Raw genomic sequence first — 17,305 nt, 5'->3', positions numbered from 1 at the left:
GGAGCACCTGGGTGGGTGGTGGTCCCATTTGATGTAGGAGAAGCAGGGGGTGAAAATCTAGGGTTGGTTTTGCTCTCACGTGTTAATTGGTGCCATCAGTGGGCAGGTGGATGTGAGAGTGGGGAGTTCAGGACCATCCGGGTAGAGGCTCGATCTGGGAGTTGGGACTGTAACTGGTGGCTCACGGGCCAGGGCCTGGAAGACAGTGTCAGGTAGAGGAGGAGGAGGACTCAGAATTGAGCTTGGAGGAGATCTAACATTTCCCAGTGGGCTGCTGACAGCCATCTTGGCTGACAGTTAATTTGCATATTGCCCTGATTAGCCAATGGGAGGGGTAGCGGATGTACGGCTAATTACCATGTTTCTCTTTTATTAGATAGGATAGTAAGTAGAGCAATACTATGTACAGGGGAACATTAAGCCACTGTGGAAGGGGAGTTGTGTGGTCAGGCTAGTCAGGCCATTAAGTAGGCAAAAGAAGGGATTCTTACATAGAGGAGTCTGCATAAAAATTCTATTACACAATAGTAGAATATTGCTGGAGCAGAAGATGACTGGAAATGTAAGCAATATTGGGTTGTTGAAGTTAAGGACCTTAAACTTTACCCTGTAGACAATGAGAAGCCATTAAAGGGTTTCTTTTAGCACATTAACATGTCATTCTGTTCTTTTCTGGCCTCATTGTTTCTGATAAGAAACCAGCTGTAATTCTTATCACTGTTTTCCTGAATGTCTTTTTTTTCTGGCTGCGTTTAAGATTTTGGTTTTTTAATCTTTGTTTATCATCATTTACACTATGTTACTAGGTGTGGTTTTCTTTGTATTTATCCTGCTTGGGTTCACTTATTCCTGTTTCTATGGATTGCTGGTGGTTGTTGCTGTTTCCTTTTTGTCAAATTTAGAAAACTTATGGCCAAATATTGCTTAAAGTATTTTTTTCTGCCCGATTTCTCTCTGCTCTTCTGAGACTATACTTATGCTAAACTTCTTAGTCCTTAATACATTTGGTTCCAGGCTCTGTTCATTTTTTTCCAAGTCTTTTTCTTTCTATATTGGTTTGGGTAATTTTTTTTTAGAGCCAGTGTCTAGTAATTATTGGAAAACCTAAATGTTAACATTTTTCCAAAAACAAACACTCTACTAATGACTATGGGTTTATTTGAGGAAGGTTTGGAAACACATTAGTGAAGAAAATAGAAAATATAAATCACAAAATATTACAACAAAGAGAATTTACCACTGGATGTTGGTGTGAGGCAGGAAGCAAAGTTCCTTGGCAAGTGCAATGGGAAAACAGAGAGCTGAACAAACTGGCAGAGCAATATATAGTCAGATAATAAATCTCAAGGTCTTATCTTACACATTCTAGACCAGGGGTGGGCAAACTTTTTGACTCAAGGGCCACAATGGGTTCTTAAACTGGACCAGAGGGCCGGAACAAAAGCATGGATGGAGTGTTTGTGTGAACTAATATAAATTCAAAGTAAACATCATTACATAAAAGGGTACGGTCTTTTTTTTTTTTAGTTTTATTCATTTCAAACTGGCAGGATCCGGCCCGCGGGCCATAGTTTGCCCACGGCTGTTCTAGACAGTGTTGGGGCAGACCCAGACCCACCTTGGTCTCAGTCCCTTTTAGGTAACATCTTTGAAGGTGAAACTGACCAGAGAATGACCTATATGCTCATTTTGATGCATCAGCATATTAAAGGACACACTTGGAAACTGATGAATATTCTATTGAGATCCTCCCAAGACCTGCCCTAAAATTCTGGCTTTTAGAAAATAGACAAAACCCCTCAAGACAAGGGACTCAGTGTGCGGGCTTTCTTATTAGAGCATGCCCATGCCTTCTTTCTTCAGGCATGTATCTTTGCTTTCTTTCTCCTAATCCCTTAAGGGTCCCCACAAGACTTGCAACCAAGGGAGGAGTGGGCAGCAGCAGCCCGTCCTGGGCTAACCCTCTGAACCTGTTTCCAAGGGCCCTTCTTTTGCCTCTGTAACTTCTTTCCTGAGTCCACAAGCCCAGCTGGCTCATTTCTTCTTTATTTGTGACTTTATTTCTAAAAGCCAGGGCAGCTCTCTGAGCAGCCCGCTCAAATATTTTCTTCGACTATACTTTCACATTGCATGCTAAATAAACTTCCTCTTGTGCTAGAGTACTTGGCCCTGAATTCTTTCTTTGCCAAACTCAAGAACCAAGAGCCAACTTCACCGGTAACAGATGGACTGAAAAAGCAAAAAGAGAACACTGAAGTAGCCCACTGGTGATAATTGTAGAGTATTTCACTAAATCTAGTGAAAAAGAGGAATTGAGGTTGGACTATCAGGTCTCAGAATCTCAGAGGACTGATCCAGCTGAACTGTAGCTCCAATCCCAAGAGAATGCTGTCCATCTGATCCTGCTACTAATAAGGGATATGATGAGGCTGGCTGAGGTTAGAGGTGTGCCAAAAGCTGAAGGCTAAAATCAGTTATTGATCAAGGGTTCATTGCTTATTGTTGAGGTAACAATGCCAGAAACTGTAAACAAATGGAAAGTAGGAAGTCCTTTTGTCCCTGCTGACTTCCAGTATCCCTCTAATGGCCTTTATTGGTGGAACCTAGTGAGGCATCAGCTAACATAGGAAAAATGTAGTTTGTAGAGTCTGAGCCATAGATCACAGAGGAAAGTATAGAAAGGTGAATTTGGAGCTAAAATATCTCAATAACAATAATAATAGCTTAATAACCAGTACCATATCAACATTGGTTTATGCTAAATTTGTAAAAATTTTCCAAATTAATGCCACCTTATATGCTTTTACAGACTTTTAGGCCCTTTAAAAAAGAATCTGAAGACACCATGTTGTATCAATTTTCTGCTATACTATATTACTGCTAGTGCCTTTCAGGGCTAAGGAGTACCTTTATTGAATCTATACATATACTGGTTACAAAATCTAAACAAGGGCAATTTTGGAAGAGATCCTATAACTGAGGATAAGCAGACCTTGCCCCAGCATTAGGCCTCCCACCATCAGGCAAAAATAAAATAAAGTAAAATAAAATAAAATGGCTAGACTAAGTAGAACTGGCAAGAATCCAGTCTTCTCCCTACCTCCATTTCCTATGCATTGTCTAAGGTGGCCATTGCAAGAGGAAGACCAACTTCCTCTTCTAAGGTAGGCTAAGCACCATTGTCATGGAATAATCAGCTCCTTTTATTCCCTCTTCTTGCCTTAACTCAAGCTTCCTTGCCCAACCCAATCACCTCTAGTTTTCTAACACACATAGATGACAAAACGGAGGTTGGTGTTCAGCATTTCACCTTATAGTGTACTTTTAACAAATGCCAATTTTTGAATATTGAAGGATTTTTGTTGAACATTTGTAAAACATTGGGCATGAACCTTTTTCTAATCTTTGAACTTTAGGACCACAGAAGTTCCATTTGAACGGGGTCATTTCTTCAATGAAAGTTAACATTCCCCTTATACCACAATTACCTTTTGTTAATAACAATAAAGACAAGGGTCCATGACATTTCATATATTTCATGTTCGTTTTTTAATATAATAGACTAAATAATAGACTAGCATATATTTTCTATATCTGCATATGTTAAATATTATATAGCACTCTGTCAATTATACAACACAAAAAATAGGTGAATATTAAAATGGCAGTGTACGTATCAATAACTGATGGTTACGAGGATAATAATCAGATATTCATTTAATGGGAGAGTCTACTATTTCCTGGTAATCCTGCCTTCTTAAATTCCTCCAGTAAAGTTTATAGCCAGCAAGGACAAAAACACTAATCATAATGATTACCCCTCCAAAGACATCATAGATACTAGGAAATATGTGTAACACTAGAAGCTGCAAGACCATTGCTACCACAATCTCCAAATGTTGTACTGTGCTGACCAGAGCTGGATGGAATTTATCCAAGGCATAATAAACTCCTAAGAATGCTGCAGTAGAACAGACGCAAATAGCAATGAGATAACTCCAGGTTTCTACATCTAATGGGATAATGGGTTCTTGAAGAACAAACATAGTAGATATTCCCCAGACTGTCCCAGTCCAACCAAAGGTAAACAGTGCAGTCCACATGCTGATCTTCTCCTTAATGGATCTGTATACTATCATGGAAAGAGCAGTGGTCAGCCCAGCCATCACAGTCATAGTATATCCAAAGGCTTCTTTCCAAGCATTTAACAAGGAATTTTCTTCATTGACTATGTTGGGGATCATGACAAGACAAACGCCTAAGATGCTACAAATAACTGTAGCCATGTCAATATAAGCCATTTTCTCATCTACAAGTAAAAAAGCCAAAATGGCACTGAAGACTGTGGTTGTGGCTCTCCACATAGTGGTCCCATTGCTGGGAGGAACTATAGAAAATGATGTATAAGCACAGGTGATAGAGATGACATTGCATATACCATAAAAGAAGAGTCGTAATCTATATCCACTGGGTCCAAAGGGGGCCTCCTGGTAGTAACACACAACTAACACAGATAAGACCTGCAAGACAGAACGGATAAAAATCAGTTCTAGAGATGGAACTTTAGAACGATCAGAAACAAGCCTAGTGATAAGAGCTACACATCCATGAGCCAAAGCAGATCCAAATAGCACTATCCACATTTTTCTGGATTGAAAAATGTTTTTTTCTGCAAAGCTTTGGAATTGTCCAATCTCATTTGTCATGGGGTCTTCTGTGGGTGGAGGCCGGGTATCCATGGTTCCAAAAAAAGTTCTTCCTTTTCTTTTCATTTCACTCAACAGGCCTTTCTTTGGATTTTCTTCCATAAAATTTCCATAATCTTCATTAATTTCTTCATATCCATTATCCCCAGGCTGGGGATAATGAGAAGTGTATTTCACCGTCACTGTGTTAGGATGTATTTTCACCCGTTTTTTAACTGGATATTTTTTGGAGGGAGAAGTATCCATTTCTTCAGGTAATTCTATTTAAGAAGAAAAAAAAGAGAGACAAATGTACATATTCAATTGAAATTTAGTTTTAATTTCTATTATAATCATATATACCAATTCAATAATAGAAAGAGCTTGTAACAGTTTTTTGTATTAATATGTATATATTTTTTTTTATTGCTGACAGTATTACAGATGTCTCCCAGGAGTTTTTCTTTGTAAGTAACAGGAAGAGATCATTGGAATATGCCTCATCAGATGTATGAGACCCAATGAAATGATCTACCTTTTTCATTCTCATCTTAAGTCTGCCCCTGTTTCTCATTCTGCTTATTCCTTGACTCATTCAGCTCTATTTCATATCTTTATATCGCAGACAACTGATATTTTTCCATCTTTTCATTCCTACCTATGTGTCTACCCATCCAATAGGAAAAATATAACCTAGATCAGAACTTTCCTTCTCATTATGTTCATTTGTCTATATTATAAATTGTGGGTGGATAAGACTAAGTCTTTTGTAAAATCACTTCTGTATAATACCAGAATTAGCCCTATATTACAAATTATAGTGATTTTTTTAATATTTATTCTAGGCTCTCCATACATTTTTCAGATATATGGATATAAAGAAATTAAAAAATAAAACGGATTTAGTGACATTCATACATTGTTGCTGTACAACCTTCCTGATGACCATTTGGACAATATGTTTCTTAACAGATTTTACTGGATTTACTTCATACAATGGAACACTATGCTATGCATCCATTAACAACAATGCAGATTTTTACTGACATGAAAAGATGTTCATGACACATTGTTAAGTGGGGAAAAAAGTTAAGCTTCTTGTAAGGATTATATGAGATTAATGCATATAGAGAATTTTCCACAGTACTGACATACTGTAAACTCTCAATAAATGTTAACAATAAATTCAGTTACCTTTCCCATATAATTAACTCTTTTGGAACACTGGATATCTTATACAATGTTATTCTTTTCTTAAAAACTTGTGTTTGGCATAGCCAGTGTGGGTCAGTGATTGAGCATCGACCTATGAACCAGGAGGTCATGGTTTGATTCCTGGTCAAGGCATATGCCTGGGTTGTGGGCTCAATCCCCAGTAGGGGGTGTGCAGGAGGCAGCCAATCAATGATTCTCTCTCATCATGGATGTTTCTATCTCTCTGTCCCTCTCTCTTCCTCTCTGACATAAATTAAAATATGTATTTTTTTAAAAAAAAACACCTGTTTGTTCACTCAGCTCACTTTCATTATTCATCCATCTAAGAACAGTTTCTTTCCAAATGATTCCTCCTCTCCCCTCTAAAAAAGAAAGAAAGAAAGAAAGAAAGAAGCCTTATTTTTTTGTCCTCATGACATACTTTCTATTCCTTGCCAAAAACCCATCAGTTCCAGGATCTTAAACCATGGTCCAGATATTAAATTCTATTTTGTTCTTTGACACCAACTGCTCCATTCCTATTTACTCCTTTCTCTTCTGATGGACATCACCTTCAGTTGGAAGAAGTTCTTTAAAAAAAAAACACCACCTGTGCCTACAGGTCTTTCAGTTTCTCAACCTGTACCTTCCACTTGCAGTCCTTGGTGCATATTGCTATCAAGCTAATCTGATGTTTTTTTTTCCAACTTGTATCAGGACATTTCCACTTCAAATCATAACTTCAGTCCTAGCCTGTTTGGTTAAGTGGTTAGGGTGTCAGCCTGCAGACTGAAGGGTCGTGGGTTCCATTCCGGTCAAGGGTACGTACCTCGGTTACAGGCTCGATCTTTGGCCCCAGAGTGCGTGAGGGAGGCAACCTGTCGATATGTCTCTATCTCATCAATATTTCTATCTCTGTGTCTCTCTCCACCCCCCTTCTATTCTCTCTTAAAAAATCAATGGAAAAAAATATCCTGGGATGAGAATTAACAACAACAAAAAAATCATGACTTCAATTTCAATAATCACAAATTGAATTAATTGTCATGGTCTCCTCACTCATGTTTGTAATACCACAATTTTTCCAGTTCCCCAAGTTAGAAACCAAGGAATACTCTGAATTATCTTTTCCGGCACCACACTTGTTTTTAAAAAAATATATTTTTATTGATTTCAAAACGGAAGGGAGAACGATAGAGATATAGAAACATCAATGATGAGAGAGAATCATTGATCAGCTGCCTCTTGCCCACCCCACACTGGGGATCGAGCCTGCAACCCTGCAACCCAGGCATGTGCCCTGACCGGGAATCTAACTGTAACCTTCTGGTTCAGAGGTCAACGCTTAACCACCGAGCTACACTGGCTGGGCTATCTTTTGTCTTTAAAATATTTTCCTGTCCTAACCGGTTTGGCTCAGCGGATAGAGCATCGGCCTGGGGACTGAAGGGTCCCAGGTTCGATTCCAGTCAAGGGCATGTACCCGGGTTGCCAGCACATCCCCAGTAGGGGGTGTGCAAGAGGTAGCTGAATTGATGTTTCTCTCATCGATGTTTCTATCACTCTCCCTCTCCCTTCCTCTCTATAAAAAATCAATAAAATATATTTTTTAAAAATTTTCTTTAAAAAAAATAAATAAAATAAAACATTTTCCTTTCTCCAATTCCATTTTCCTTTCTGTTTTGGTTATTGCTAATTCCTATTTAGAATATTGCAGTAGTATTCTAACTAGCCCCCTTGAATCTCAATCCTTCCCCAAAATACATCTGTATTATACCACTATTATATTAATCTGTCTTTAAAAGACTCAAAACAAAAACTTCTCTTAAGCTTCCCCCTTCTCTATTCCTCTGCCTGGTTCTCAAGTCCCTGTCTAGTGTAGTTCCTATCAATACTAGCTCCTTAACACACATACTTTAATCCTGTGTTCTCCCTGTCCTCACTCCACATACATATCATTTCTCTAAGTCTTTATTCTCAATAGTTTCCCCTCTGCTCCAACTTTCTAAATAATGTTCATCTTTTATGAAGGTCCAATCCCAATCTGCCTTTTAGAAATAAGCCTTCCCTAACCACTCTAGCCACTTTTTATTCTTCTTTGTTTAGTATCTGCAGTAGTTCTTCTAATTTTTGTAATCTAATCATTTTGTTATTTAGTTGTCTCCACTCAGTAGGGTTTTGTCTCCAGTCATTGGACCCAAACTTGCTATATTGAATCTCCTTTCCTTGCTAGTCATCCAGTATTTAATGATATTTCAGATCATATAACTTCCCACTTGCTGTCCATTGTTAAAATTATGACATATCCATTCAGAGCTCCCCCCTTCCCTACTGCCTGCCAGGTTTATAGCTCCAAGGCCATGAATAGGGAGATGATGTGGTCTGTTATTTTAACTCTCCCTTTGGAGAGTGTTGGGAGAGCAATACGGTCTGCCTCTGGGACACTTCCTCCATATCCCTCTTCTAGGCTCTAGCTCCCCTGGTTTATTGGCACAGGGAGGAAGGAAAAGGAAAGGGACACGTGTCTCATATATTGGCTGATGTTGTGTGATGGCTTTTTGATGTTTAAACTTGGCTAGGCTGAACTACATTCCCCAGTTATATCTTACCCTTTGATTGCCTTGATCCCTAAAAGTGGTAAAAAGTCTTAGGTATAAAGCTGGTTATTGAAGCTTAATTATAATATAGTGGTTTAAATGTAGGCACTAATGGGATATTTGACACTAAAGAGCTGATAGGTTACTACCTTATACCTAAACAGCCCCAATGTACTTAAACATCCTTGCCCTGAATAAATGTGACAAGACTACACCCTAACTGGTCACCTAAAATGAAGGCCGCAACAACCATCTTTTTCAGGCTATCTTGAGACAACAGGACATACATAGGATCTGTGTTGTTAAATGTTTCTCCTGAGACCTGCTGAGAGAAGCCACTCCTTCCTCTGAACTGATGAAAAGGGGCTTGTGTACTGAGGCCCCAAAGGCTGTCAGCATGATTCTACCCTCCTTATCCTGAACCCTGCCTGGAATGATGATAAGGCAAAACCCTTAACTTCCCTCTGTGAATAGAGAGTCTTCTCTCCCTTTCCCACTGCAACTCATGAGGATCAGGAGGACTAAGAAAGAGAAACATCAATGATGGGAGAGAATCAACAATTAGTTGCCTCCTGCATGCCCTGCAACTCAGCATGTGCCCTGACTGGGGAATCAAACTGTGACCTCCTGGTTCATAGGTCGATGCTCAACCACTGAGCCCCACTGGCCTGGTAGCATTTAAGTTTGTTTGTGCTTTATTAAAACTTTTCAAGTCTCTATCTTTGTGTTAAAGCCCACTGCTTTAGAGAAAAAAGAGTCTGCTTCTACGCTCTCTTTCAGAAAAGAAACTGTTTTCATTTTCCTGAAATCATAAGTTCTCTGACAGGAAACAGTGGTGATGATGACAAAATATCTGTGTAGAATGTGGGAGAAAAGTCTCCGTCACATGGCCATCCCTGCTACTGAGAATCCTACCCTAAAACCTGGCTTCCAAACTGAATTGCACACATTTTCACTTCTCTGGACCTTTTCCCTGTGCCTCCTTTTGTCATTTTATTCTCTTAGTGTATGACATAGTTACGTTTTAAAAAATAGTATTTCCTCTAGTGTGTGTTTAGCAGGGAGGAGAGGAGACAACCTAAGTGCTTAAACAGATGAATGAATAAAGAAAATATGGTATACCCATATAATCAAATATTATTCAGCCATAAGAAGGAATGAAGTTCCAAAATATACTACAGTATGGATGAACCTTGAAGACATTGTGCTAACTTAAATAAGCCAGATACAAAAGGACAAATATTGTATGATACCACTTATAAGAGGTATTTAGAATAGGCAAATTCATAAAAACAAAATAGAGGTTACAAGGCCTGGGCGGAGCGGGGGCAGGGGGGGTGGGGGTGGTGAGGGGAAACAGGTAATTATATTTAAAGGTTAGAGTTTCTGTTTGGGGAAATGAAAAAGTTTTAGAAATAGTGGTGATTATTACACAATATTGTGAATGTATTTAATACCATTGAATTGTATAGTTAAAATGGTAAGATTGTGTTATGTATATTTTAACAAAACTTAAAATACAAAAAGAAAAAAGAAAGGGAAAGGAGGAAATAGTGGTTCCTTCAGTATGGTTTTAGGAGAGGGGGAGGAAATGCTAGGCATTGATATTTTTTAAAACCTCCTCGGTAGTCCTAATGTATAATTTATTTGTGTGAGAACTACTTGACTAGATTATCTAAGGGCCCTTCTGGCTTTAAGAATTTAATGAGCGTATGGGCTACTGCATACTGACTAAGGGAAACAGGGAGTGGCACAGGGCTGGAATTTTTTTTTTAAGTGGATACTGAAGCCAGGCTGCCTGGATTGGAATCCTAGCTACGTGTGATATTGTGATTTATAAGAAATGTATATTTTGGTCATCTGAATGACAAAAATATATATTTCTCATATATATATTTGGATTTTATCCACAGTTCCTGGCTCAGAGCTCCCAAAACCCTTGGAATATCTTAAGTGATGAGAGCATAAATATGTCCTTGGTTTTGAAAAACACCCAAGGATGGGGGCTGGTTGCAGGGGAAGCCAACAAGATGATTTGAGGGTTGGAAATTTTAGTCCCATCCACTACCTCTGGCGAGAGGAGAGTGCCTGGAGGTTGAATCAATGGCCAGTTGTGAATGATTGAATCAATCATGACTATGTAATGGAGCATCCATAAAAACCCAAGAGGACAGAGTTTGGAGAACTTCTGCGTTGGTGAACACAGGGACATCTGGGGAGAGTGGCATGCTCAGAAAGGCATGGAAGCTCTTTGACCTTTCTTAAAAAAAAATTCTTTATTGTTTAAAGTACTACATATAGTATTACATATGTCTCCTTTTCCCCCATTGACCTCCCCCTGGCCACCTCCACCCTCCAGCACATGCCCTCCCCCCCCCACCCCACCCAGTGTCTGTGTCCATTGGTTATGCTTATATGCAAGCATACAAGTCCTTTGGTTGATCTCTTACTGCTCCCCTCCCCCGTGACCTTTTGACATACCTTACCCTAAGCATCTATTCCATCTGGCTGTTTCTGAGCTATATCCCTTCATAATAAACTGGTAAACTAGTAAGTAAAATGTTTCTCTGAGTTCTGTGAGCTTCTCTGGCAAACTAATTTAACCTAAGGAGGAGGTTGTGGGAAACTCTGATCTATAGATTGGCCAGAGGCTCAGATGACAATAGAGACTTTTAAAAAAAAATTATTTATTTTTTAAATATATATTTTTATTGATTTCAGAGAGGAAGGGAGAAGGAGAGAGAGATAGAAACATCAGTGATGAGAGAGAATCATTGATCGGCTGCCTCCTGCATGCCCCACACTGGGGAATTGAGCCCACAACCCAGGCATGTGCCCTTGACTGGAATCAAACCCAGGACCCTTGTCTGCAGGCTGATGTTCTATCCACCGAGTCAAACCAGCTAGGGCGACAATCTGGCCTGTTGACTGGCATCTGAAAGGCAGGGATTGGGTAGAGGAAGGCAATTTTGTAAGAATGAGCTCTCAACCTGTTGGATCTTATACTACCTCCAAGTAGTTAGTGTCAGAATTGAATTGAATTGAATTGTATAACACCCAGCTACTGTCAGAACATTGTTGATGTGGGGAACCCCTCATCACAGTGAATTGGTTGCAGAACCCTTACTATAGAACTTATTAAATATGTGACCCAGGGCAACTTAATCTCTTTGCCAATTTCCTCTTCTGTAAAATAACAATTGTATTAGCTCATGAGGTAGAATAAAATACTAAATCAGTTAATACATACAAAACACTTAGTATCTGGCACCTAGCAAGTGTTCAATAAATTTTAATTCTTTTTTCACATTATTCTGTCTGCCTGGAATAACCGGGTCCTCCTCATTTCTGCCCTTATCTACCTGTTGAGCTCCCATCTGTGCTTGATGGGTTTGCTCAAGTGCTGTTTCCTCCTTTGCAGTCTTCTCTAGCCTTTCTCACCTCTGTGCCACTCTGTCTAAGTATTCATGTGTTTATATCCTGTCTTTCCCATCAGACTTTACACTTCTTGGTAGCAGATTTTCCCACCATTATATCCTCTGCTCTTCACACAGTGCCTGGCATATACTAGCACTCAAATGTTTGTTGGATGAAATAGAATGGATTTGAAAGCCAGAAGAGGGAAACATGGAAAAGAATGAGGAATGATATTAAAACTACTGATATTTTATTTGCAGATGGCATGATGCTGTACATAGAGAACCCTAACGGTTCTACCAAAAAATTCACTAAAGTAACAGGATTCAAAATAAATCTATTGCATTATTGCATTTTTACACAGAACTATTAGAAAGGGAAACTAAGAAAACAATCGCATTTACAATTTCATTAAAAAAAAATAAAGTACTTAGGAGTAAATTTAACCAAGGAGGTAAAAGAACTGTCTGTACTCAGAAAATTATAAGACTATGAAGACAGAAATTGAAGAAGATACAAATAAATGGAAGTGCATTCCATGCTTATGGATAGGGAGACTTGGCATTGTTAATTCAATCTGTAGCTTCAACGCAATTCCTATCAACATACCAATGTGTATTTCACAGCACTAGAATAAATAATTCAAAAATTTATATGGAATCACAAAGGCCTTGAATAGCCACAACAATCTTGAGAAAGAAGAACAAAATTGGAGGAATAATTATTATACTACAAGGCCATGGTAATCAAAAGAGCATGGCATTGGCATAAAAACAGATATATAGATCAGCAGAACAGAATAGAGAACCCAGAAATAAACCCACCCCTATATAGTCAATTCATATTTGACAAAAGAGACAAGAACATACAATGGGGTATAGACAGTCTATCAATAAGTTGTGTTGGGGAATTGGACAGATATTTACCAAAAAAATGAAACTACACCACCTTCTTACACCATATACGATAATAAACTCAAAATGGATTAGACTTAAATCTAAGACTCGATACTATAAAAATCCTAGATGAAAATCTAGGCAGTAAAATCTTAGACATTTCTCTTAGTAATATTTTTTCTGGTATATCTCTTTGGGCAAAGGAAACAAAAGAAAAATAAACAATTGGGTCTACAGCAAACTAAAAAGCTGCACAGTCAAAGGAACCATCAAAATGAAAAGACAACCCACTGAATAGAAGGGCATATCTGCCAATGGTACATCTGATAAGGGGTTAGTAAGCAAAATTTATGAAAAACTTATATAACTCAACACCAAAAAAAAAAAAATCCAATGAAGAAATGGACAGAGAACCTAAATAGACACTTCTCCAAAGAGTACATACAGATGGCCAATAGACATGAAAAGATGCTCAATGTCATTAATCATCAGAGAAATGCAAATTAAAACCACAATGAGATATCACTTCACACCTGTCAGAATGGCCATCATCAATAAATCAAACAAGTGGTGGTGAGGATGTTGAGAAAACAGAACTGTGCACTGTTGGTGGGAATGCAGATTGTTGCAGCCACTGTGGAAAATAGTATGGAGTTTCCTCAAAAAATTAAAAATGGAACTACCTTATGACCCAGCAATTCCACTTCTGGGTATATATCTGAAGAAACCCAAAACACTAATTCAAAGAATATATGCACCCCTATGTTCATTGCAGCATTACTTATGATAGTCATGGAAGCAACCCATTTGCCCATCAATGGACAAGTATATAATTCAAAGCAATATGTATACATATGTGTGTCGTGTGCGCGCGCGCACACACACGCGCGCACACACACACACACAGAGGAATATTACTTGGCCATGAAAAAGAGCGAAATCTTAACATTTGCAACAGCATGAATGGACCTAGAAAGTATTACGTTAAATGAAATGAGGCAGTCAGAGAAAGACATATCTATGATTTCACTTACATGTGGAATCTAAAGAGCAATATAAATGAACAAACAAAACAGAAACAGACTTGAGAATAGACTGATGGTTACCAGAGGGGAGAGGTTTTGAGAAATTGGGTGAAAAAGGTAAAGGGATTGAGAAGTGCAGATTAGTAGTTACAAAATAGGAAATATAGTCAACAATATAATAACTATGTATGGTGTCAGTTGGGTAGTGGAAATACCGGGGGAGAAGGGGGACACTTGGAAGGTGTATGCTTGTCTAATCACTATGCTGTACACCTGAAACTAATACAAAATAGTATTGAATGTAACCTATAATTGAAAAAAATTAAAATATTTTTTAAAAGACTACTGATATTTCTATATGATCTTATAGGCCTCGATAGCCACATCTGCTCTCTTGGTATCACTGCTCAATCAACGGAAATTTTAGGGAACTGAAAACCTAGTTTCCTTTGATCATCTAAACTGAAATGTTCAGAAGAAGTCTCCCTATCCTCTGCCTTTAGCCTCTATTAGTCAGGGCTATCCAGAGAAACAGAATCAATAGGAGACATATATGTAATTTTTTAAAGGAATTTACTCATGTGATTATGGAGGCTAGCAAGTCCAAAATCTGCAGTGGGGAACAACAGGCGGGAGACCCAGAGAGGAGACAGTGCTGTAGTGCAAATGCAAAGGCTGTCTAGGGCAGAATTCCCCCCTTACTCAAGGGTAGTCTTTTGCTCTATTCAGGCCTTCAACTGATTGGAAGAGGCCACCCACATTATGGAAGGCAATCTGCTTTACTCAGGTCCACCAATTTAAATATAAATCTTATCTGAAAACATCCAAAGTAATCTTTGACCAACCTAGCTGACACATTAATTATCACAGCCTCATGCCCTGCTTGTCTTCCATATGCTCACAAATTCTGGCTATTCCAAACTACAGGAAATTCTTTGAATATGATCTGCTCTTTCATGTCTCTGGGTTTTTACATATGCTGTTCCTACTTTGTGGAATACTCTCTTCCTGCTTTTTCACCTGGTAAATTTCTTGTCATTCTTCAAGGCCCACATTAAATATCACTTTCTCTGGAAAACTTTCCTAGGCTACCTTCCATCCCAACCTGAATTTTATACCCACCCCAGGACTTTCATTATATCTTCAATCATAGAATATATTGCATTGAACTACAACTGTGTTTTTGCTTTCTCTTTCACTAGAATGTAAGGGTTTTAACCCCACAGGTATTAAAATTAGGTATCACTAATTATTATATTTGCAGCACTTAGCACAGTTCTTGGCATGAAATAGGTATTTAATAAGTGTTTGTTGAATGAATTAATGGACTATTTTTTTAAATGAGTCAAATTTTGTTAACAAAATATAAATAATATAAATGGATTTACAAGGCTAATGACTCAAATAGGGAGCCTTATTCATTAAAACACTTTGAAATCCTTAATGATATGCAAGAACAATAAAACATTAAGGTGTGCAGTTTAGCTAAAAGAGAATTTAGGTATTTGGCTTCTGTACTGCTAGCTCTATTTCTGCTGCTAGGTCTCCCATATTTCCTTTAACATTAAGTTCCTCGGGTATAACTGAATCTGTTCCTTAAGTAATGTGTATCTGCTTTTCTTAAACCATTCTTAATCAATTAGGAAGGGTACAGAGATATATGTCTTTCAGCATCACCAGAATGAACTTCTGTTGCTATTTCCCTGCTTCCCAGTGCACATCTCAAAGTTTGGTCCAGTCAAGTGAGTCCCACCACCAAGTATACAGTAGCTCCTCATCAGACTTCCTGGGCTTGATCAGGACAAGCTTCTCACTCAGGAGCTATTTACCACCATCAGATCTCTAAGTAAATAACTTTTTGTTTATCCCTATTACAAAAACAACATATGTTTATTGTAGAAAATACAGAAATGTAGTAAAATAAAGAAAATAAAAGCCACTTAGAATCCTACCCCCCAGAAATAACTACTGACCCTCTCTAGGCCTTTTTGTATTTGTGAACATTCCGCACCCCCACAAATGGTATCAAACACTATATCTTATTTTATAACTTTCCCACTTTACTTACCAATACATTGTAAATATTTTTCTGTGTCATTAAATACTCTACAATATCACCTTTAAATGGTTAGTTAATATGGGTCCAACAGTGGGCTTTGAACACAATAGGTTGATCATTAACTTCAGCTTTCTGAGAGCTGCAAGGCAAATGGGATGACCAACTGCCACTAATCCTTTATGCGAGAATAGACCCATAGCCATTATGTGAAAAGCCACATATGTGAAAATGAACAGATAACAACTTTGAAGTCTTCCCACTGAATGTCAATGAAGAAATGGTTTTTGATGGCCAGAGGCAGATGGTAGAAAAACAAATAGGAGATAAATCAAGAGTATTCATGTTTGTCTTTGTCCTCCATTCAGATATGATCTATGGAGAGAACCTAGCTGAGATTAAAAGTGAAATAAAGTGTGTCTTTATTCATGTTTGTGTGTTTATTTAGGATCAACACACTGTTTGGTTTTGAAAGGGTTTGAGGCAACCATTTAATTAGAGTTAAAAGAAAAATGAAACCACAAGAAATATCAAGAACAGATGCTCCCAAGCACCCGGGATGTGCTCTTTTGGATTGTTTGGTCCTGAATATGGCTCTGGATTCTCTAATTATAATTACATAATTATAATAATTATGTTTATTTAACCCTTCTCTGTGCCAGGCATATACTAGAACCTTGATTTTTCCATTTAACAGTCAAAAGAACTCTATAAAGTCGGTATTATAATCTCCATTTTAATGTGAGGAAATAGGTTCCGGGAGGTTAGGTCACTTGCAAGCCAGTGGGTGACATAACCTGTTAATGGTAGGGACAAGATTCAGATCCAGATCTGCCTTCCCAAACCCTTTCTTCTATACTCCACTGCAGAGTAACTATCCATGGTGGGCAGAATAATGATCCTCAACCCCTCACAGAGATGTCCACATTCTAATTCCCAGAACCTGTGAATACATTATATGACAAAGGGGAATTAAGGTTGCAGATGGAATTAAGGCTGCTAATCAGCTAACCTCAAAATAGGAAAACTACCCTGGATTATCTAGTTAAGTCCAATATAATCAGAAGGGCCCTTAAAAGTGGAAGACAGCAACAGGAAACTCAGGGGAGATATGAAAACAGAAGCAAGGTCAGAGTGATACAATGCAAGGACTCAGCCTGCTGTTGCTGGCATTGAAGATAAGAAGGGAGTCATGAGCCAAGGAATATGTGCACTCTCTAAAACTGGAAAAGGCAAGGAAACGGGTCCTTCCCTTGATCCTCTAGAAGGGAACACACCCAGCCAACACCTTGGTTTTAGTCCAGTGATGCACGTATTAGACCTCTAACTTACAGAACTGCAAGATAATAAATTTGTGTTGTTTTAAGCCACCAAGTTTGTAGGTAATTTGTTACAACAGCTAACAGAAAACTCACACCATAATTCTGTGAACATC

General features: G+C 38.3%; 1 protein-coding gene across 1 annotated transcript in view; it reads right to left on the bottom strand.

Annotated features, from left to right (window-relative positions):
- Positions 1-3,518: 3,518 nt before the first annotated feature.
- The window catches only part of SLC35G2 (solute carrier family 35 member G2), a 28,612-nt gene continuing 14,825 nt past the window's right edge, over positions 3,519-17,305 (bottom strand). The window contains exon 2 of the mRNA XM_015561389.1: positions 3,519-4,966. Coding sequence (XP_015416875.1) covers positions 3,714-4,966 — 1,253 coding nt within the window. The 3' untranslated portion in view covers positions 3,519-3,713. The remainder of the gene's footprint in view (positions 4,967-17,305) is intronic.

This window comes from Myotis davidii, unplaced genomic scaffold, assembly GCF_000327345.1.
Source record: "Myotis davidii unplaced genomic scaffold, ASM32734v1 scaffold415, whole genome shotgun sequence".
Taxonomy (NCBI): Eukaryota; Metazoa; Chordata; class Mammalia; order Chiroptera; family Vespertilionidae; genus Myotis; species Myotis davidii.
This window is presented reverse-complemented; position numbering and strand designations above follow the sequence as displayed.